This window comes from Echeneis naucrates, chromosome 2, assembly GCF_900963305.1.
Source record: "Echeneis naucrates chromosome 2, fEcheNa1.1, whole genome shotgun sequence".
In the NCBI taxonomy this organism is placed as follows: Eukaryota; Metazoa; Chordata; class Actinopteri; order Carangiformes; family Echeneidae; genus Echeneis; species Echeneis naucrates.
The window spans coordinates 19,479,872-19,502,006 of NC_042512.1; the positions used below are offsets into that span (position 1 = coordinate 19,479,872).

A 22,135-nucleotide genomic window follows, 5' to 3' on the forward strand; every position below is an offset into this window, starting at 1 on the left:
TTTAAGCTGCATGTGAAGAGCAGGAAGTCCCTGATTCATTGAACCAGATTTAGAATATTTACATAAGAATTCTAATTAAAACGCGACAGGAGCTGAAATCCAACCCTACACATCGAACTCTGTGTCCTGGCTGAAGTTCTGATTCCTCAATAAGTTTTAATAACTGTCATTGCTGGAGCAGGAAGCTCTCATTAATCTGCTCCCCAGCAGCTGGAGCAGTGGTGAGTAGCAGAACAGGCCATTAGACCTTTGTCTGGTGTCAGATCCTAAATATCACATGAGCGTTGCAGCCATGGTCCAAAGTTGAAAAAGCCCATTACTTCAACAGATAAATGAAACCAGCAATGTTATGGATCACATGTCTGAACAGGGCTATATTTAGCTGGAAGTAAAACATCTCTGCTTCGTCTTTACTTCTTGCTTCTGAAGAGATGACTCCATGTGTTTGGTTATTAATGTCAGGGATGAAACTCTGGGACCGACTCGGGCCTAATTAGAAGAGATATGTGGAGTCCACTGGTTCCTCCAGGTTAACACCATCTCACAAAACCAACTCTGAATTATCACACTTCTTCATTTGTGTCATATCGTTGGATGTTCTTGGTCCAGACGGGCTTAGACTTCAGGTGCTGTGTCCTTGTGGTTCCGTACTTGCCCCTGACAGCCCGGCACTGAAGCGTACCGTGGTCCGCTGCTGGTTTTAGAGCACTGAGAGTCTTAGAGAACGTCCAAACAGGAAGTTTCTAAAGTCTAAAGGTCTTTGAAAGTGTTGTTCATCGTATCAACACATCCAGCACACATGGACAAAGGAACAGATTAGTTTCCCTTGTGTGTCTCAGTGTCACTGCACGATGCATGTCCTGACATCTGCATGTGTGTGTGTGTTTGAGACTTTTGCTTCGTGTATCGATTGTGTATTTATTGCGGCTTTAATCAGTTTTGTGTCAAAAGTCCTGTGAGCTATTTTACAAAGTGTGACACTGACAGACTCTTCAGAGCCTGATGGATCTGAAGCCGTCATGTTCTTTTTATTTAATTACAGGGTTAATGAGGTGTTTGTTCAATGACAATCGACAGCTGTGATGTTTGAAGTTCAGTGACTGTTGTGTTGCAGTGAGCAATGACAGAAACAGAAACAGACAGAAGACCTATTTATAAATCATCAGATAAATAGGAATTGAGCTCAAAGAGCTAGTTGCTCTGAGAAGCTGAGCCTGCACTATTAAATGAAGTCACCATCCAGGCGTTTTCCTACTGTTTTGATTCATAATTTATCAGGCTTTGTGAAATAATGAACTGGATGTCCACAGCACCATCAAGTTTGTAGACTTTAGCATTTAGCATCAGCTAAGCTTGATGGATTGAGCTAAAACTGGTCTTCAGACTGTTGGACCATGATCCAGTCTGTGAAGGTGTGGTCCCCTGAAGGCTGGACCGAGATGAGAGGACCTGGCTTATGGACCAGATGTTGGAGACTTTGTCAGTCTCTGTGAGTCAGATCTTACTCAGCTCACATAGAACAAGCTCCATCCTGGTCCTGAAGTCCAGTTCTGTGGAGAAATGATGATTTCAGAGTGTGGGCAGTAAGGATCCAACTGTCCACTCCCACTCCGGCCCCCGCTGGGACCTGGACACACAAGTGAAAACTTTTCTATCTGCAGACTGTTTACAAAACATGGAGGCAGAGGGCGAGGAAGACGCTGACGGCTGTTTCTTCAGCTGAACTCAAAGATGAAAAGCAGCCACTCGTCTTCTGTCTTGTCTCTTTTCTCTCTCCTCTGGTGGTCGAGGAGTTTCTCTCCTGGAATGCTGAATGTTAAAACCACTCCAGGACAGAGATTTGGTTTTCCTCACAGGTTCAAACTGTTGATCACTTTCTTCATTATTTCTCTGCAGCTGAATCCTAATCTGTGTGCAGTTCAGTGTGTGTCATCTTCCCTCCTGCAGCAGCAACATCAACATCATTTTTTATTTTAACAAACATCACAAACGGAGAAGCTGTCAGATGTTGTGTTGCATAGCAACAACTGTGCCGTAAGAGAGGTTTCCGTGTTGGAGCCTGTTGACTGTTAAACTTAGTTTTTAATGTCACACATTTATTTTCTCCCCTGATCAGGCTGATAAAACGGTCGATCTGGGGCTTCCTCAGATTTAATTGGAGGCACCTGTCAGAGATTGGACTCTCTCTGGGACAGGACTGTCCTCAGGACAATCTGTGGATCCAGCTCAGTGTTGCTGTTACAGACAGGCTTGAGACCAACAGGGCGTAAACACTGAGGTGCTTTCACAGCCTCAGCTACATCACCACCTGTCCATACAAACGCTCCTGTCTGCCGTCTGGTAGAAAAAGTGGTGACCTCCTGGTGATACTGTTTCTACGGCCTGTTGTGTTTGTTTGAAGTTTCCAGCTACAGACAGTAACCATTTACAGTAAAGTGTTGTGTGAAGCTGTTGATGTGAATGAAGGTTTGTGTTTCTCTCACCTGCAATTTGTGAAACTGCGTGAAGAGTCAAACTATCGGCAGTCGTATGCCCTGAAGAAGAAATGAGCCACGACAGGTCATCCGCTCCGCCGGCCAATGCTTCCAGGAGAATGAGGAAGAGGACGGCTTGGAGCCTTCCTTTCTCTGCGGGAAACTTTCTGTGGGAGAAGACAAACAGGAGTGAATAGAGAAGAAAGAAGGTGAAGAAGAAAGAGCCAGTCAGACGAGTTCAGCTTTTGATTCTTTGCTGTAAAAGCCGCAGGCGTTTTTACTCAGCTCGCCACAAAGTCGACAGCTCAGCCAGAGGAATACAGACGAGCGCAGAGGAGAGCAGGAGAGGTGTTTACTTCAGCCAGCCTTTCTGTCACAGCCGCCATCAAAGCATTGACTTTAAAAGGAAATCACTTCACTTCCTTTGGCTTGTTTTCCTCTTGTCACATCTAAGTGACTTTTTACAGTCAGCAATTTCTCTGCAGCTCTGACCTAAAGGACATAGCATCCATAAAGTCTTCACTTCCCTCACTTCCTGCTGTTTAATCAGTGGAACAGATGTTTTTAAACGGGACAAACTGAGAAGTCACATCAACGTGCTTAAAGCTCCGGTCTTATTTGGTGTGACCTCCTGACCTTTGCACACCTTTCCTTCTCTGTAGACCCTCTCAGGCCTTCAGAAAGTCAGGGGTCATGTTTTACTGTCGAATAAGAGCTGAGTATTTACCCACCTCCTGCTGGGAAATGTAGTTAAAGCTGTGTCATCGTAGCTTGACCTCTGTGACCCTCCATGACCTTCTAGACCAGAATTTGAACAGTCGACATGTTGAAGGGAAAAGAATTCAACCACAGGTCTGAGGCAGCTCCACGTTCAGTGATTGATCAGAAGGCTGACGGAGCTCTGGTGGATCTGAGTGTTACGGGGGCCGGACTTCACACACTGAGGCAGAGCTCAGACCATTTAGTGCACAGCTAACAAGGAGGCCGGTGTCTCGGGAAGATGCTGCCTGTGTCTGATCTCTGGGATAATTAGAGACCGGATGAAAATCTGTGTGTGTGTGTGTGTGTGTGTCTGTGCGTGTGTGTGGTGAAGACAACATCAGTATTGAGGTGGCTGGACACAAAGTTCTGGACGACTGTGGAAGTCAAACAGCGCAGAGCCGATTCATCCTGTTATCAAACTTCATACAATAATAATTTGGAGTAAGCTCAGAGACGGATCATTTGTTCTCATAACTCTGACAAACAGTGTGAGTTCAGGTGATGCTACCATCATCATCATCATCATCAAAGCCTGAAAAACTTTAATGAACCCAGCAGGGAAACTGTTATATTACAGCTGAAAACATCAGTTAGACGGAGGAAGCAGAAAAGTAAAAACTTTTCAGTAAAACTGTAATTGTAGCTGCAGAGTCTCCAGGCCTGTAACAGCCCACGTCAGGTTCATGTCCCTTGTCCTCTGTGCTCACACTGAGGGAAAGTGGAAAGAGTCTTTACTTTTTTCATTGCTTATGAGATCATGTTTGTAAACTTCCTCTATCCTTTCTGTTAGTCCTCCTGTTATCCATTGTGATTACCTGTAAACTTTTTGACACATGAACTCGTTGGCCCTGCTGAGTCCTGGTCTACAGATGGATGACCCCGTAACTGTCCCCCTCTGTCTGTCTGTCATTCAGGAGGAAGCAGCCAAACCAAAGATCGTGTCCTCACAGAGATTATCTCCAAAGTGGTGTTTCCTTGACTGTAAGTACGTCCTAACCTGGATCTGCAGGATTTAATGCTAATTTCTTTTTGAGTATAATTAAATTTAAAACTACTTATTTATTTATTTTTTTTATGATTCTTATTATTACTAAAAATAAACTTTATGCTCAGCTGGCATCTTATAAAGTGACAGGCACCACAAGCCAGCTGGAATTATGAGTGTAGATTTTACTTTTAGTATGAAGCAGGCGTAAGATGCAAAGTCAGACTCGTATCCATGGTAACGGTGGAAAAACGTACAAGGTAAATGACAAAAGGGCGTTAAGATGAGATATGCTCCCCTGTGATTGGACAAATCACCAGACGTCTGTTCAGAAAGCACGCTGATGGAAAGGTTTGACCCTGGAAGACAAGTTCTGTTTGAGCTAAGTGAGTATCTCCCCCCCACCCCGCCATCTCAGATTTTTACCCCCCCACCTCGTGTCTTCATTCACCAAACTGGTTTTATTTGAGCTGAATACCCCGGAGCCTTTTTATTACTGCAGCCACTGAATCTGTCACGAATCATTTAAACTGTCGCCCAGATCTCTGTGAAAACTCGCCGGCCCACCTGTCACCTGACATTATCTCCAACCTGATCCCTCCGCGGTTTGAACAGCAAGAGGTTGAAATGTGCTGTCAATTATAAAACGGATACAGTGAAGTACAAACACTGTGCAGCGTTGCCTCCTTCCAAAACCTGACTTCAAGTATTTATGTTTTTCATTTATTTTTTTGGAAAATGATATTCCCCTTGTACTGCATTACATCAACTTTCTCGCATTTTCATGTTAGCACAAAACTGAAACTTCCACCTTTGGCCAAAAAACCCCCCAAAAACAGATTCACCTCGTTCTGGTTTTATGTTCTTTTACCAACAGGTTTAGACTTGGTCTACCCCAAATAACAGCTTTGTTCATCAGATCCTGTTTGTTGGTGAAAGTCATGAATATTAATATCATACAGCAGCTTGCCAAAAATATCACAGAGAAACACACACTTTGCAGTCCTGGTGGAATTAACAGAGAACTGAAGCTGCACATTGTTCATTCAGTTTAAAGCACAGATGGTGTATCCGCTCCAAACATGGCTCACTTCAGATTCAGCAGTCGTACAGGGAAAAGGTGTTTTTAGAAAGATGTCTTAGCTGTGAGACACATGAGGCTGTTGTAGGTTGATTGTGACCTAAAGAGGCAGAGGAATAACTAACCACAAGACACATGGAGAGGAGAGAGGCAGGGAGGGAGAGAAAGTGTTTGCTAACTGCTAAAACTAAAGCTGGCAGATCTGAATAAACATGTGAACAAGAAGAGATGACTGAGAACACTTACAGCTGAGTTTATAAACTTCACATCCACAGAAACGCTTGAGGGCTTTTCTTTAAATTTAAAAAGTTTAGCGTGTGTTTCAACATGTGACTGATTATATATAAAAAAAAAAGAAGCTTCTTACTAAAATGCATATCAAACAGAAGAAGTTAGGCACAAAACCCTGATTCCCCCTGAGGTGAACAAAAGCCCCGCCCACTACCTGAGGAGGTGTTAACGCCTCCTGATGATGTAATCTTTTAACGCCAAATCACTTTAAAAGATGGTTGAATGGCATCAAACTGAAACTGTCCATTTCTCTTTGACTCTGCAGCTACAACCGCTGATCGTTTCTACAGGATAGACAGAGGACAGGTACGTCGGTTCACCTGACCTGCTGAGGTGTGTGATGATCAGTGAAGCTGCAACTCTGTTTGATTAAACGTCTTCTTCCGTCAGGAACATCTGAACTACGTCTCAGAAATCTCCCAGGAGGAGATCTTCATCTTGGACCCTGAGATGATTGTGACAACAACCATAGGCACCTCCCCATCAGCCAACTCCGACCCCGTTGACCCCGCCCCAGACATGAGGAACAGCAGGTGAGTCAGTGTCTCCGCAGGTTGAACATTTGAGCCGATTGTTTCCTCAGAGTCTGTGAATACCAGGTCTGTGTGGACCCAAGTGCAAAAGAGAAACAAGGCAGAAGTACAAAGTCCATAAAACAAGCTCTTTAATCCAGGAGGTATCAAATGGTCAAAATCCAGAAAGGCAGGCAGAATCAGGCAAACAGATCACACAGGGACCAAGCAAAAATCCAAAAGGTCAAAAATACCAAAATCAGCCATACACAGGAGGAACACGGATCAGAGCATAAGAGAGCTTGTACACAGCAGTAATTAAGGCAATCTGGCACAGGAGGGAAGGGGAGCAGGGTTTAAATAGACAAGGAGAGGGACGACAGTGGGACACAGGTGGAATACATTCAGGCCGGGAAGTAACACGAACAGCAACACAGAACAGAACACAAACTGCAAAATAAAACACGAAATGCGTAGAAATTAAAGTACAGATACGGACAGAGTCAGAGGTCACATGCTGTCACCTAGGTACTGAGTCGGTGGGAGGAGTTTAGTTGGCAATCATAAGTGGTGATTGAGTCTTCACAGCTCAGTCAGCTCAGTCTGTCAAAGCCTGTGTTTGTGTGGGTGTGTGTGGGTGTATAAATACAGGAATAATATTTTCTCTGAGCCTTTTCCACAGTTTGTTTTCCTTCTCAGAAACAGCCAAGTGTTACTACAACATTAGCTCTGTATGTGTGTGTTTTAAATGTTTGTGCGGTTTTCTGTGTGTGCGCTTGTTTGTGTGTGTGTGTGTGTGTGACACATTTTCTCAGCCTCCATATTAAATCCTTTTAACCATATTTACACTCACACAGATTAAATTTTCACCTACAGGAACCTGTTAGAGCAGCTGTTTGTTGATGCTCTTTAACACAGAGAGGAAGAGGAGGAGGAGGAGGAGGACTTCCTCCTGTCTCTATCAGTCTGCTGTTATTAAGATACAAGTTTAAAACTAAAACAAGAACCAGAGTGTAAAACTAAAGCAGTAGAAGAAGAGAAAAGTTTAAAACTAAAAGCAGAAGAAGAGTGTTAAACTAAAGAGGAGAAGAGGAGCCAAGTTTCGAACTTAAAGAGTAGAAGAGTGAATGTTGTGTGTGGGAGGAGCAGCAGAGTAGAACAAAAGACCATGAGACAAATAAAGCAGATAATCTGATGAAGCTGCAGCTCAGTTGTGATATTGTTACGGGTATTATGGTTTAACATAAAACCAAAGCACCAGGCTCAAGCCACAAGAGGGAAGAATTATTGTTTGTAAACAAAAACAAAAGAGATTAGAGCAGTAAACAGACAGTAGAAAACTCTTCTGATCACACAATGAGTTTAACGGAAGTTAGCTGAGTCACTAACATGGAGACTATCCACACAATAACAACACAACAGTGAGTTGGACTATGAGAATGAGGATGAGGAGGATGAGAATGGGGATGAAGATGAGGATGATGTTCCTGCTGATGTGAAACAGTAAAAACAGAATAAATAAAGTAACAGGTACAATGTTAGAACAACTCAACCTCCTGATCCTAGTAACACTTCCCTTTGGCTGTTTCCATGTGTGTGTGTGTGTGTGCACGTGTGTGTGCATGCATGTGTGTTGGCGGGCTGATTTGCAATGCTGAGTGCACCGAGTGGGAAGATGAGGAGGAGAGATGAGGCTGAGAGGCAGGGGCAGAGAGAGGGAGAGATGGGTTCAGGAGAAAGACAGAGTCAGAAAAATAATGGATGGAGAGAAACCAAACGCACTCCAGAGTCACACTGATCTACTGTACACACACACACGCACACACAAACAGTACAGCAGTTAGCCCACGCAAAAGTCAGAGGTGAACGTTTTTCCTCCCACTATAATTACCTCTCTCTCTCTCTTCTGCCTCTCTCTCCCCCTGTGTCTCTGACAAACACTGAAACACACCTACACACAAAACATTTTGTTTTTAAATGACAGCTTCACTCACTTACACTGACACACACACACATTTTGTCGCTTAATCTCGGAGGTTTATTTCAGGATACAAATTTATGGAACCCGACTCTGACATTGTCCGCTGGTTTGAGGTCAAAAATAAAAACTGCATCATCACCTCCATGGCAACAAAGTGAAAGACCATGTGATGCAGTTGAAAGCTCCTGAACAGGAAACACTTGAGTTGAGATAGACTCAATGACTGTATTTGTCCCTCAGGAGCTCGGAGCTGCATTAAACACATTAATAGGAGCTTCAGTAGTTTCTATAGAGGTCACAGGACAAAATAAAGAAGTGTTTTCCTTTTCTCTGAAAGGTGAGAGGTAATTCATCTCACAAAGTTTAAATTAAAAACTAATATTGGTGCTTCATCAGTCCGTAAACAAATAAATGGAAGAAACTACAATAAAAGCAGATCAAATGACTGTGTCTAACGTGGAAGATGGATAATAATAAGAAAAAATGAGACAGAGCATTTTCCTGTGATGATGCATGGGGAGGGTTTGCCTTTCACTGAATTTACAGAGGAGATGTTCAGATTACCAACAGACAGCCTGATTTCAGCATCCTTCGCTTCAGTGAAGCTTTTGGCTCTACAGGAGATTGCTGATATTAAGTTACATAAATTAAAGTCTTTACCATAAAACGGCTGCTGTTTGAATTACAAAGTGGCAGGAATTACATCCACATATCAGTCGGTTCCAATCTAATTGTTGCTGATATTATTGGACCGGTTCATCCTCCTGTTGTTTATGTGGAAAACTGCAGAGAAGTTGAAACTGTGTAGAAATGAAGAGGGTTTGTGGAACGCTTGGTGTGAAGAAACCAAACAAATGAGATGGTGTGCAGTTATGAATCGGCGCGATCCATCAGGGGATCCAGCTCAGATCCTGGAGCTGGAGCTGGTGTTGGGGTTCTTACTGAATTCCCTCCTGCTCTTCCTTCAGCTTGTCCTACATTAATATCCCTCTTCATCGAATCATCCTCATTATCTCACTGTTGAGGCTCTTTCATTCTTTATGAAGCAACAATTCAAATTTACCATATCAGGGGACTGACAGAGATCCCACACAGGTGCTGGCTCACGTCTTTGACATTGTTCTACTGAATAAACGCTGTTCAGGTTTTCAACCTGCATTTTATCTTGGCACGTTGATTTGAGCCGATGAACATCTCTCTGTATTCAGACTTTTACGTGACAGGAACATTGAGTCCTGGTTGTAAACCGTCTCTGTCTCTCTCTGTTGCAGTTTGATCTGATTGTTTCCTCTCTGTTGTGCTGTAGCTCGTCACAGAGGCAGCGTGTGAACAGTGACAGCTCTGCAGCCGAGGCTTTATCACACAGCACAACACCTGTGACCAGCAAACTCATCAGGTGAGTGTGATCTTCCGCTGTCACGCTCTGCACTGTGTTTCCTCAGCTGTTATCTCATGTGTTCAAACCATTTAGTCTACCTTCTTTCTGTTTATTGGCAGAAATTAGACACAAGTGACACAAAACTGGCAGAATTACACACAGTTAGGATGACAATGGTGTGATGTTTAGCTAGGACCAGTTGTGTGGTGTTTTTCTGCTTCAGTTGATTTAAATGACTTCAGAGCACGTCACCCTTTGCATCCTGTGATGAGCTCCGTTAGCCCTGTATGTGGCCCATTAGCCCCATAATCAGCTCTTTATTAGCCCTAGGATTAGTCCTAAGAGTTGTTCTATAATTAGCCTTATTAGCCCTCTGATTAATCCTATTTTTCTACTGATTAGTCCAGTGATCAGGTGTATGATAGTGATTCTCACGCTCTTGCTCTCTGACTCGTCCCTCCTTATATCCTATCATTAGTTCCAGTTCCCCAAACGTAAATATACATCTGCCCATACATGCTGTCAGCCTGCAGCTGGTAGAACATCAGTTAGCTACAGAGATGTTCATTTAACCTCTGCTGATAAGGTGCAATAAAATTTTTTGTAAATATCAAACCTTGTTTATCCAGTGGGACCAACATTAAACAGCCCTCACATCTGTAAACAACAATTACAAAACAGAGTTTAAATATTTGCTAGTTAGTATTTAGAAAAAGGCCTGAGGTCCGTTTGCATTGAATCAAAAGGTTTTAAATAGTTAATGGAGGAATTTGCTGTTCCAGCAGTGGGAGCAGCAGCCAGGGTGAATTTAATCCGCTGAAATTATGGAGGCTGCTTCTGACTCCTACATTTTTATTGCTCTTATCATTTGTGAGCTCCTGGATCTGTGCAGTTCTGCTGGAGTGACATTCATTTTCAGTCCAAAATGTTCAGACTGACATGTTGAGGATGGATCAATATGAGGTGCTGATCAGTCAGGCTTTGGTTCTACAAGACTCTGGGATTTTAATAAAGCTGCTCAAAGCTCCTTAGGCTTTTCCTTTAGGTCCAATTTCAGATTTTCATCTTTTAAAAATAGTTGTTCCTTCATGTTTTCTCCTTATCCTATACTTTAGGAATCTGTCCAGTCAGGGAAAACTTTGAAACTGATTATCTTTTGAACTGAAAATGTTCCTCGTTGTGGTTCTCCATGATCTTCACTATTGCAGGGCCGGTTGTATCCATCGTTCCAACACGACTGCAGCTGATTTCAAACCAAAACTCAGGTCAGTAAATGCCCCGTGGTTCACTTGTTCGCTTGTAGTGTGTGTCTGCGGTTCTTTACTCGGTTCTCCAGTTCTTCTCAGACTCTCCTCTGGTTTTCTGGATCTTTGCCTCTGCTGTGGTTCTCCTGTACTCTGCGGTACAAAGTTAAATAGGAATCTGCTCAGACTTTGATTCATTAACGACCAAAACTTTGCCAGTGTGAGTCAAGACATTTCTGCTCATTAAATCACTGACAAATGAGAACATGTCGGCCAGTCAGTGTGTGTGTGTGTGTGTGTGTGTGTGTCTGAGTCTGAGGTCACATGTCCACTTAGATAAAAGTCTTTCTGTCTCCACATGTGAATTCAGAGTTCAGCTTTGTTTGACTAACAAGCTGTAAAACATAAAATGTAGACCATGTAGAGCAGGCAGACCAGGTTCTGATGTTTATTAAATATAGATTTCATATATTTGTTGTATGTGTTGTAATTCAAGTGAAGAAGATAAGTGTGTGTCTGTGCCTCAGTAGAACGATGTTGTGTCGCTGAATTCGCCTCTGTGTGTTTGTGTCTCCAGACAGGAAAAGAGCCAGAAGATGAGTGACACAGAAAGAGAGAGAGAAAAAGGTAACACACATACAAAGACACACAAAGATACACAAAGACAAAGCTTCTGTGGTTTCGTCTCTGACACATTTTCTCCACTTGTCTCCTCAGTTACTTTACATGCTGGCAGTTTGTGTGTCTCTTCGCTGTCAGCCTCACTGTGGTTGTCGTTCTCTCCGGGACCATGTATCTGGTTCAGTTGTGCGTCTTTGTTGACGCTTAGCCTGGCAGCAGGTTTTGTGTTTGATGCCTGTCTGTGATTAAAATCGCTGCAACCGCGCTCTTATTTTGTAATTTCACTTACGGGGACATTGTAATAAATAAACAAATAATGATAAATACTAAAGTAAGAAATAGTCACACCTGAGGCATGGACCTGGTCCTGAGTCCAGATCAGACGGAGGCCTCGCTCATTCTCCGTTAACCCTCGAGTGGATCGACGATCTGTTTTCATTACTTTGCATAAATTGTTTTGAGAAGAATCTAAATGATTCACAAAATCATTTAGATTCAGAGCAGACACACATCATCTGACACACACACACACACACACTACATGTCACTTGCTCCATTGAACTCCTCAGTTTGATGCAGTCAACCTGTCTGACCCTGATGGGAGCTCTGTGTGTGTTGTGCCTAATTTAAGTCTGAGACAGAAAGAGACAGGTCTATGAGCTGCCCCCTGGTTTATAAACCTCTTTTCCCTCTCCCCTCCTCTTTCCTCTCCTTTCTCTGCCCTCCCCCTCTTCTCCTCTCCTCTTCCTCCCCCTCTCTTTTTTCCTCCTCCTCTTCCCCGCCCCTCCTCTCTCATTTTCTCTGGTTAGCTTAATTCCCTCCCTGGGCTAAATTCATTTAATTCCTACATACACAGTGTGTGTTGGGTTTTGTGGTGTGTGTGTTGTTTTTGATTTGTCTTGCAGCCACAAAAGCTCTTAGAGGTTTTTGAAGTCCCCCCTCTCTCTCTCTCACACACACACACACACACACACACACACACACACACACACACTAAGGCCAACATAACTGGATTAGGACTCAACTATTTAGAGGGAGACGGAGTGAGAGTGAGTATTGAGGTCACCCTAATAAACATTCATCTCATAGTCGGCTGCTGCAGTTGAACATACAGCCTGTGTCACTGACACCATCAGAGTGTGTGTGACACTGGGATGAAGATGTTTAGCATCATCCTCCTCCAAAAAATCTCCCCGGTGTATCAGCACCTACAAAACACAGATTCAGCCTCAGCTGGTGTTCCTAATAAACTGATCACTGACTCACATGATGCGTTAAATGTGTAAGTGGATTAAAACAGAAATATGGAGCAAACAAACAGCTCTAAACTTTAATATAAATATATATAAATATATAGTTGCAGCTCTCATTAGCAGATAAAGACACACACCATCTGCCTTTGGCTGGCTGTGTGTGTGTGTGCTGCTCTTCATCATCCAGACAATAATTATCAGTTGACACCATGATAAGAAAAATGAATAAATGAAACTCATTAAACAAAACACGTTGGAGTGAAAACAAGCGATTGTGTTGATAAAAACTGATCCCACTTCCCATTGATTTATGCGTCAGTCATAAAAACTTCAGCCAAACCACGGTTGTTTCCATGACAACAGGCGTGTATGCGACCTCTGCCCACTAACCGCCTCTCTCTCTCTCTCTCTCTCTCAGAGATGTTGATCGAGTGTGTGAAGAGCAAAGACTTGAAGAAGGTGAGCACCCTCAACATCTGGAAGTAGAGCCAGGTCAAAGGTCGGAGGTCAAAGACTGTTTATTAATAAAACACCTGTGTGACTGTAAAGCTGCAGGAGCTGCACCTGAAGGGGGCAGACCTCACCGCTCTGGACCAATCAGACTGCAGCTTGTTGCACCATGCTGTCAGTTCGGGGAGCAAAGAGATGGTCCGCTACATTCTGGACAACGGTAACCGTAGCAACCCAGCACCCATCATGAATTTACCTCCTAACAGTCTGAGCTAATGACTTAAAGTTTGAAAACAGATGGATGTTTAATTGAAATAGATGGATGTTGACAGATGTTTGACTCCTTCTCTCTCCTGTCCAGCTCCAAGCGACCTGCTGGACATCACAGAAAAACTGCAGTAAGTACAGGTCTGGGTCTTTGATTCTGGTCCCCTGAGTCCTGGTCTGTCTCTGGGCTGGACTTCACAACACCAACCGCACAATAAAGAGAATAAACATAAGGCAAACTGAGGCGGTGGAGTCTGATCATCACAGGAGATGGACCCCCTGAGGACAAGCCAGGCTTCTGTCTGATGGTCTCTCTCTCTCTCTCTCTCTGGACCAGCGGGGAGACGGTTCTTCACCGCGCGGCGTCTTTGTGCCACAGGACCATCTGTCACTACCTGGTGGAGGCCGGAGCATCGCTGATGAAAACTGACCTGCAGGTGAGTGTTTGTTTACCTCCTGTATGTGACAAACACACAACATCATCATCACCATGGCCATCGAAGACTCTGCTGCAGTGTGTGTAGTGTGTGTGTCTGTGTGTGTGTGTGTGTGTTTTCCATGGAGGTTTCAGCCATGTAGAAAAGCTCCTCACTGTCTGGACTCAGCAGTGACCTAGATACAGAGGGAGGAGGAGACAGAGACAAAAGAATGAGGTTTGACATTGACTATAAAGGACTGACTGACTGACCGTGTGTGTGTGTATGTGCACATGTGTGCGTGGGTGTGTGTTAGTGTGTGTGTGTATGGTGTAAACTGGAGGCTGTAGCACCAGTTGTGTTGTGTTACTGGTCCTTAAATAAAGCTCAGCTTCCTCCCTATTCATCCCTTTATCCCCCTTTCTGGGAGTGTTTCCAAACACACACACTGGATTCAACTAATTAGAGTCTGTTTTAAAATGTGGAAATGAGGCAGTGGCCTCTTCCCCATAAACACACTTAGATGTTGTGTTTTTGTGTTGGACACTTGTTGTTTCTCATTTGACATCTGATTGTTTGTGGTTTTATCAGTTTGACAAATTAAACCCGGCCCAGTCCTCCCAGTTCACTGGAGATACTGCTGACTGTCAGACTGTGTCCCGCCTCGGTGAACGAGACAGCAGGACCAGAACCAGCAATTAAAAGTGATCCATGTTGGAACCAACTTTGTAATGAAGTTTGTTCTCCAGACCAGCAGCAGCTGGATCACATAAAACATCAGAAGTGAAAAAGCATTTAAAAAAGTAGAGAAATGATCTTCATGGTCATGGAAAGAGAACAGTGACTCGTCTGTGTTATTTTTAAAAGCAAATTCAAGACATTTATAATCTGACTTTAAATGGCATTTTCTCCTCATTTATTTATTTGTCATTTTGTTTCCTCTACACCATTTTTTTTACTGTTACTCTATTTTTACTATTTTTTACTATTACTATTTCTATTTCTCACAATAACTATTATAACTATTATTTATATTTGCATGAGTAAAATTTAGTTCTATTGTTCTCCAATATTCTATTTTTGTTTATTTAGTAATTAATTTTATATTTTAGATATTTTTTCATTGTTTTCTCACCTAGACACACTCAGACAGATTGAGTGATTAAGTTTGTTGCCGTCAGTATTTGGTCATTAAAATCTAAAAAGTGGTCAATGATCCACTGATGACCATCCTGTTGCCTTGACAACACTATTTTTTTACAGTAAAGCTGGTTGGTTCGATCTCATTTTGGTCCCCAGCCAAGGCATCCTGTTGATGGATCGGGCTGACGAGGCCTCTGAAGGCCCGGTATCTGCTGAGCTCTAACTCTGACCTTGTCTCCATCAGGGTGACACCCCGAAGAACAGAGCGGAGAGGGCTCAGGATGCCGAGCTGGCAGCGTATCTAGAGAACAGGCAGCACTACCAGATGATCCAGAGGGAGGACCAAGAGACGGCCGTCTGACTGAGTGAGGAAGCTGGTGGACTGACAGCAGCTCAGTGATGCTGGGACCTGGACTCATGGCGGTGATTAGGCTGACAACGATGATGATGATGATGATGGGGATGAGGTCAATTATTAAATCTGTGGGTTAAGGAAACAGACATTTCATCTCAGATTCAAACTGAAACACAAAATGTTTGTCTCACTGTTAAAAAAACAGGCCTTAAAAACCTCTCGATTCCAACAAGGCTAACAGTCCTGAAGAAGCTAACAGATCTTTAGGAAAGCTACAGTTTTCCTTTTGGAAGAGATAAATGTGTTCACTTCAAAAAGCATCAGGGTTCATTTTCTGGGGACCACGACCGTCTTCATCAAGGATTAATGAGTATGTTCTCACTGTAGTTAGAGTCTCAACGTGTCTCAGGATGTGACGTTACATCACATACACAATCATGTTCGATTAAAATTCTTTTTGAAACTGTTAGAATATATTTTGTTGTGCCAAACTAACTTTTAAACAAACAGCTAACACACCCACACACACACACACACACACACAAACATCGTCACAGCAAGAACGCAAGGATTGGAGGGCGGGACCTCAGCTGGACACACACTCAGATCTGAAAGGAAAATCAGTTTATGTGACCAAAGAAGACCAGAGCAGATTCTGAGACTCATGTTTGTGACACACTTTCAGTTTTGTACTTCTTCTTTTTAAGTTTTCAATATTTGTATCGTTTATTTTTGAGATCAATGTGAAGATAATAAATGAAGCACCACCTCTGAATTTGTTACCACTGATATGAATCTCAGATAGGAATTCACTGACTTGTGTTTTAGCTGTCCTTGTGTGTCACTTACTACACTTACTTCCTGTTTCCTGTCCTAGTCCTCCTCTGCTCTTTGTGTGTTCTGTCTGTGCTCAGTTTCCCTTCTTCACATGTGGTTTTCATTTTGTTCCTACCTACAGTTTCTCTGTCGGCTATTTTGGGTTTCTTTTTAAAACCAGAAGAAACCTTGTTGGGAGGAGAAGGCGGAAGCTGACCTGATTGGGTGGTTCAGTCCATCAATCACACGGTAGCCCCGCCCCCTAACCCCTCCCCTCTAAATGGAGCTTCTTTTAAAAAAATAAACATTATGTTATGTTTCGGACTGAGACCATAAACTCATCAGGAAAACGTTTTCTGAGGAGGAGGAGGGACATTTTCCCATAGACTTCAACACCACTGCCCACACTAGACATTCAGTGGAGTTCATGCTGGGATGTGATTCTTTCTCTCAGGATGATAAATCAGCTGCTTGTTGCTGATCAGATATATTGATCACTGTTTGAATGGAGCTCTCTCTCTTCAGATTGTGTTGTAAAATGTCACCGTAACAACAGGCGCTCGCCGTCGCTGAGCTCCGTCAGTCACTGCAATCGATTTGTGTTTAGGGGGGGTCAAATACATAACGCTGACATTTCCTCCCTCATAATTAGACCCTGAAGGCAGCTCAGGAATAACAATTCACCTCGCCGAAACCGAGTGAAGGTGAATGTTTTGTCTCAAGCTGATCCAAGATGGCTGCCAGGTGGTGATGGAGGTCCAGGTGGAGTTAGTTGCAGGATGATGGTCCAGGTGGTGCTGATGGTCCTGATGGTCCAGGTGGTGTTGACAGTCCTGGTGGCCCCAGTGGTCCTGATGGTCCCGACGGTCCTGATGGTCCTGGTGGTGTTGATGATCCTGGTGGTCCAGGTGGTGCTGATGGTCCTGATGGTCCAGGTGGTGCTGATGGTCCCGACGGTCCAGGTGGTGTTGCCGGTCCTGATGGTCCCGATGGTCCTGACGGTCCTGACGGTCCCGATGGTCCTGATGGTCCAGGTGGTGTTGACGGTCCTGGTGGCCCCGGTGGTCCTGATGGTCCCGACGGTCCTGATGGTCCTGGTGGTGTTGATGATCCTGGTGGTCCAGGTGGTGCTGATGGTCCTGATGGTCCAGGTGGTGTTGACGGTCCTCGTGGCCCCGGTGGTCCTGATGGTCCCGACGGTCCTGATGGTCCTGGTGGTCCAGGTGGTGTTGATGATCCTGGTGGTCCAGGTGGTGCTGATGGTCCTGATGGTCCAGGTGGTGTTGACGGTCCTGATGGTCCAGGTGGTGTTGACGGTCCTCGTGGCCCCGGTGGTCCTGATGGTCCTGATGGTCCTGGTGGTGTTGATGATCCTGGTGGTCCAGGTGGTGTTGATGATCCTGGTGGTCCAGGTGGTGCTGATGGTCCTGATGGTCCAGGTGGTGTTGCCGGTCCTGATGGTCCTGGTGGTCCTGACGGTCCTGATGGTCCTGATCTGTGTTCTGTGACGTCTTTAGGGACTGGCTCTGTTGGAGCTGGACTCTGCTGGTCTTTTGAGGCTCTGCAATCCCTCACTTCAGGGATTCAGGAGCATCAGAGCACATCCGGGGTCGAGGGTCAGGGGTCAGGGGTCAGACGTCGGTGATGGATGGACTGAGGATGAAGAAGAAACCGTCTCACCAGCTGCTTCGTCTCCTTAATGAATATTGAAGCAGTGAGTTCAGATCAACTTTTTGTCTCTTTGATCTCTAGTTGGACACAAAACTGAAAATGTGAAGATGAAAATCTGTGAACTTTCAGCTCAGGTTGAGTCAGTCCAGGAGCTTCAGGGTCACGTTTGTATTTTCATCGCTTTAAATCAGCTGAACTTGACGTCCACGTCATCGATTCAGCTGGTTTTTCTGCCTCCGTCTCTTTGTCTTTGGTCTCAACAACAGATCTCGGCTGGGAGATGAAAGGAGATTGAGTCTTTACTGATATGACGAGATTCACAAGGATCAAAGGAAACGACACGAGCTAAAAAGGGGGGATTCTCCCTGCAGGGGGGAGGAAGAGAGGTGAGTGTTATCTGTGGATCAATAAAAACACCAGATACAAACTGTAAGTAAAGTTAAAGTGTGAATGAAGCAGCAGTGAAGACCTGTAGCTACTGTGTGTGTGTGTCTGTGTGTGTGTGTGTGTGTGTTGACAGTGTTGTGGGGTGTGGGGGTGAATGGGGCTAATTCAACCAGACTGAACTGGTTTTGGAGACAAAAGCAGAGCTGCAGGAAACTTGTGCTGCGACTCCACCAACTCGACTGCCTGCTCAACAAGTAAGTGCTGTTCGCTGTTTTTCTGTTTTTTGAGCTTTAACTCACACAAAAGCTTCAAAGCACAAAGTTTCCTGAAGGACTTTTATTCTGGAAACACTGATCCCTGTGTTTTCACAATCAGATGTAAAGACTCTGACTGCCTGTGTTTGATGCTTTAGTTCATTAAAGATGGTAGAAATGTCTTTTTCCTTCCTGCTAACTTAAACAGTTTTGTGTGTGTGTCTGTGCGTCCTGAGTTTGGATGTTTAGTCACAGATTTACTGTTGTTGTGAGTCTGACAAGGACAAAGTTTTCATATTTTAAAATGTTAAAACTTCCACCAAATCAGGTTGTTTTGTTTCTACATCACTGACTAAAATTTCACATTAAAAGTCTGTCATAATCCATCACTTTCTGGGATGCTTTTAATGTGAAAGCCGCAGGAAGTGTCGGCTCATGGCTGAATCTGACCTCAATCATGGATTGATTTGTGATCAATTAATGAACAGCTTCTTCAGGACTGTTGGTGTTGCAATAAAACTGAAAATAGTGAGAGCAAAGAAAGTGTGTGTGTTTGTTTGTTTGTGTGTGTTTGTGTGCGTCTGGTCCATTTTGTAGGTAAAACAAACACATTAAAAAGACATTTTCCGCTCAACTGCTTTACAGAGTGAACGTGCACAAACGCACACAAACACACACTGATTCTTGGTCTGTCTTTTTCACATGAAATCAAACAGTAAATTATTTTGGGGGGATTTCAGTGAAAGTGTTCCATCCCTGCAGAAGCATTTTTTCCTCGCTGACACACTTATTGCAGTGGAAATAACGGCTCGTACCATCCTGACCTGGGGGGGGCCTTTCTTAAAGTGGTCTAAGGACGGATGTTGTGAGGTTTTACTTTGTCCTGTTGTGTTTCATGACAGATGGACCCGGAGGCTTCCTCAGATATTTAGAGCAGAGAGAAGAAAGTCTCTTCAGGGAGTTGAGGGTTTTTCTGTCAGACCAGGGACCATCTGGCCCACAAACAGCAGCAGCTTTCCTTAAATCCAGTCCCTCATTATTATATTTCATCTTCAGACTGAGTCCGAGGATTAAACAAGCAGCAACGAGCCATCTTCGGTTATTTACTCAGCGTTTAACTCACAAGTTGAAGCCTGCTCCTGCACCATCATTTAACTGGCTCATGTTTCAGGTCAGGTCTGGTTTAGCTCAGAAAGGGTTCACTGTGTCGTCACACTGAACCTGCTCCACCTTCCATTCATTTAGAAACCAAACACCCAGAACCAGGACCAGGACCTTTGACCTTAAACAGAGCTGAGGTCGTGTAACAACACTGGCTGGAATCATTAATGTTGACCTCTGACCTTTACTCCAAAAGGAACAGCAGAGAGCTTCTTGTTTCCAAAAATGAAGCCTAACAATAATAATAATACTTTAATTGTATTTTAATCCTTCTCTCCATCGCCTGGTGAAATGTGAAGATGGTGGTTTTGAACGTGGATAATTTTGGATCCTCATGGGAAGCTGCTGCAGAGCCTCCGTCCCTGGACAGGTTATTAGAGCAGCAGCTTCAGGACAGCCTGGTGGATGAAACAGCAGCTCGAGTCTGAGTACCGGAGGAAGTCTAAACAGCATCACGTTTTTTTGGAGAGTCCCTAAACTCATAGAGATGGAAGGACACTTTCCCATAGACTTCAATGCAGTCGGCCCTGATGCTGACAGATGAAGGTTTAAGGTTCTGTATTTAATTGTTGATGGTGTTACTGCTGCAGTGAATCATGGGATGTGTTTCCAGTGAGTCCCCGGTCGGGTTGTTAGTGGAGTGGGGGTGTTGGTAGATAATGACCTCAGGTGACCTGGCCCCGGGGTCAGAGGTCAGCTCTTGTGAACCTTTGTAATGTGGATTTTCTCCCATGCTGTGTTTGAACAGGATGAAGTTTGTGTTGTTGCTGTTGTTGGTCACCGTCTTCGCCGTCCACACTGTGACTGCTGGGAAAAACAAGAAAGGTAGGACCACTTCCTGTTTTCACAGAAAAAAACTACGGACTGTAGGAAACACTGTAAGATCAGTGATGTCATTAATGATGTCACTGACCCCAATGTGTCTAAAATCATTCGTCTGTGTTCTTCATCCTCACAGAGAAACACAACCCCCCCCAGGCCGGGTCAGAATGCACTAACTGGCGCTATGGCAACTGTGTGCCTAGCAACAGAGACTGTGGGCCAGGATTCAGAGAGGGGTCATGTGACCAGCAGACCAGGAAGATGAACTGTAAAGTCCCCTGTAACTGGAAGAGAGACTTTGGAGGTAAAACATGATGATGAAGGTGATGAAGGTGATGATGGTGATGAAGATGGTGATGATGATGGTGATGATGGTGATGAAGATGATGATGATGGTGGTGATGATGATGGTGATGAAGATGGTGATGATGATGGTGATGATGGTGATGAAGATGATGATGGTGATGATATTAATGAAGATGATGATGATGGTGATGATATTAATGATGAAGATGATGATGATGATGATGATGATGATGGTGATATTAATGATGAAGATGATGATGATGGTGATGATATTAATGATGAAGATGATGATGATGATGATGATGGTGATGAAGATGATGATGATGATGGTGATATTAATGATGAAGATGATAATGATGATGATGGTGATGATATTAATGATGATGATGATGGTGATGATATTAATGATGATGGTGATGAAGATGATAATGATGATGATGGTGATATTAATGATGATGGTGATGAAGATGATAATGATGATGATGGTGATGAAGATGATAATGATGATGATGGTGATGAAGATGATGATGATGATGGTGATATTAATGATGAAGATGGTCTCTTTCAGCGGACTGTAAGTATCGGTTTGGCAGCTGGGGGCCTTGTGATCCAAGCACAAACAAACGGACCAGAACAGGGACCCTGAAGAGGGCTCTGTTCAACGCTGAGTGTCAGACCGACATCACTGTCTTCAAACCCTGCTCCTGGAAACCACGGAAACCACGGAAACCAAAGGTGGGACAGGGACGGGGGGGGGGACCGGTGAGGAGGGGTTGGTTCTGTCCTCTCTGACGGTGTCTGTGTCTCAGGTCCAGGGGAGGAGGGGGAAGGTGAGGGCCGGTGGACTCAGGGAGTAGAGGGGACTCTGGGCCCAGCAGAGTCCTCCAGAGCTGGACTCTCCAGGATCAGAGCCTGGTCCCCACACAGAGTCCTCAGCCGGGACGAACACTACAAGATCTGTCCCCCGTCACCGGACCACAGATCGGATCCTGTAGAACCACAGACAGGAAGTCCACATCAGTCCGTCTCTGTCTCCTCTCTTTTTATTAAACCGAAGACAGACTTTGTCTCTTGGCCTCTTGTCTTATTTCAATAAAACCAGACTCAGACAGATCCACTGAACTGGTTCCTGTGAACCAGGACCAGGTCCGAATCCAGGTCCGGGCCTCGGCCTCTGATTGGCTAGTTGACCGCTCTACGTCATGATCGTTCGGACACGAGTCCGAACAGTAACCGGGAAAAGGTTGAGTCCTCCTGGAGGAGTCCGAAGAACCGGAGGGACCCGGACCTGGACCTGGACCCGGACCCGGACCTGGACCTGGACCTGCACCTGGACCCGGATCTGGTGGTTTCAGGTAACGCGGTCCACCGGAAGTTATCGTTAGCATGCTAACGTTAGCTCAGTGGATTTTAAAGTTCCTGGTCTCAGTCTTTAGTTTAGTTCTTCCTAGTTTACAGTCTGCAACACAACATGATGAGTGTTAGTTATTTATGTTTATTCTTCA

The 22,135-nt window shown here is 44.3% G+C and overlaps 2 protein-coding genes across 3 annotated transcripts in view; both read left to right on the top strand.

The window, feature by feature from the left end:
- Positions 1-15,988, top strand: part of LOC115052421 (diacylglycerol kinase zeta-like) — a 28,118-nt gene extending 12,130 nt beyond the window's left edge. The window contains exons 26-36 of the mRNA XM_029516513.1: positions 4,151-4,217; positions 5,859-5,899; positions 5,984-6,126; positions 9,393-9,482; positions 10,673-10,729; positions 11,286-11,335; positions 13,001-13,041; positions 13,132-13,252; positions 13,394-13,430; positions 13,637-13,736; positions 15,103-15,988. Of these exons, the coding sequence (XP_029372373.1) occupies positions 4,151-4,217; positions 5,859-5,899; positions 5,984-6,126; positions 9,393-9,482; positions 10,673-10,729; positions 11,286-11,335; positions 13,001-13,041; positions 13,132-13,252; positions 13,394-13,430; positions 13,637-13,736; positions 15,103-15,219 (864 nt within the window). The 3' untranslated portion in view covers positions 15,220-15,988. The remainder of the gene's footprint in view (positions 1-4,150; positions 4,218-5,858; positions 5,900-5,983; positions 6,127-9,392; positions 9,483-10,672; positions 10,730-11,285; positions 11,336-13,000; positions 13,042-13,131; positions 13,253-13,393; positions 13,431-13,636; positions 13,737-15,102) is intronic.
- Positions 15,989-17,953: 1,965 nt separating this feature from the next.
- On the top strand, positions 17,954-21,698 carry LOC115052054 (midkine-B-like). 2 transcript variants are annotated; one of them, XM_029515956.1, is made up of 5 exons: positions 17,954-18,086; positions 20,251-20,327; positions 20,461-20,628; positions 21,199-21,365; positions 21,440-21,698. In XM_029515956.1, the coding sequence occupies exons 2-5, from the start codon at positions 20,252-20,254 to the stop codon at positions 21,485-21,487; spliced, it is 459 nt and encodes a 152-aa protein (XP_029371816.1). In that variant the 5' UTR covers positions 17,954-18,086; position 20,251; the 3' UTR covers positions 21,488-21,698. The 2 variants fall into 2 exon arrangements, with proteins under 2 accessions (XP_029371816.1, XP_029371808.1); XM_029515948.1 differs by lacking the exon at positions 17,954-18,086 and adding an exon at positions 18,240-18,341.
- The last annotated feature ends 437 nt before the right edge of the window (positions 21,699-22,135 follow it).

What these genes read in the sequence shown, in the direction of transcription:
- LOC115052054 (XM_029515956.1), top strand. Translation starts at nt 20,252, where the DNA reads ATGAAGTTTGTGTTGTTGCTGTTGTTGGTCACCGTCTTCGCCGTCCAC. An exon ending in CTGGAAGAGAGACTTTGGAG is followed by an intron (nt 20,629 to 21,198) that starts GTAAAACATGAT and finishes GGTCTCTTTCAG; the next exon opens with CGGACTGTAAGTATCGGTTT. An exon ending in GGAAACCACGGAAACCAAAG is followed by an intron (nt 21,366 to 21,439) that starts GTGGGACAGGGA and finishes TCTGTGTCTCAG; the next exon opens with GTCCAGGGGAGGAGGGGGAA.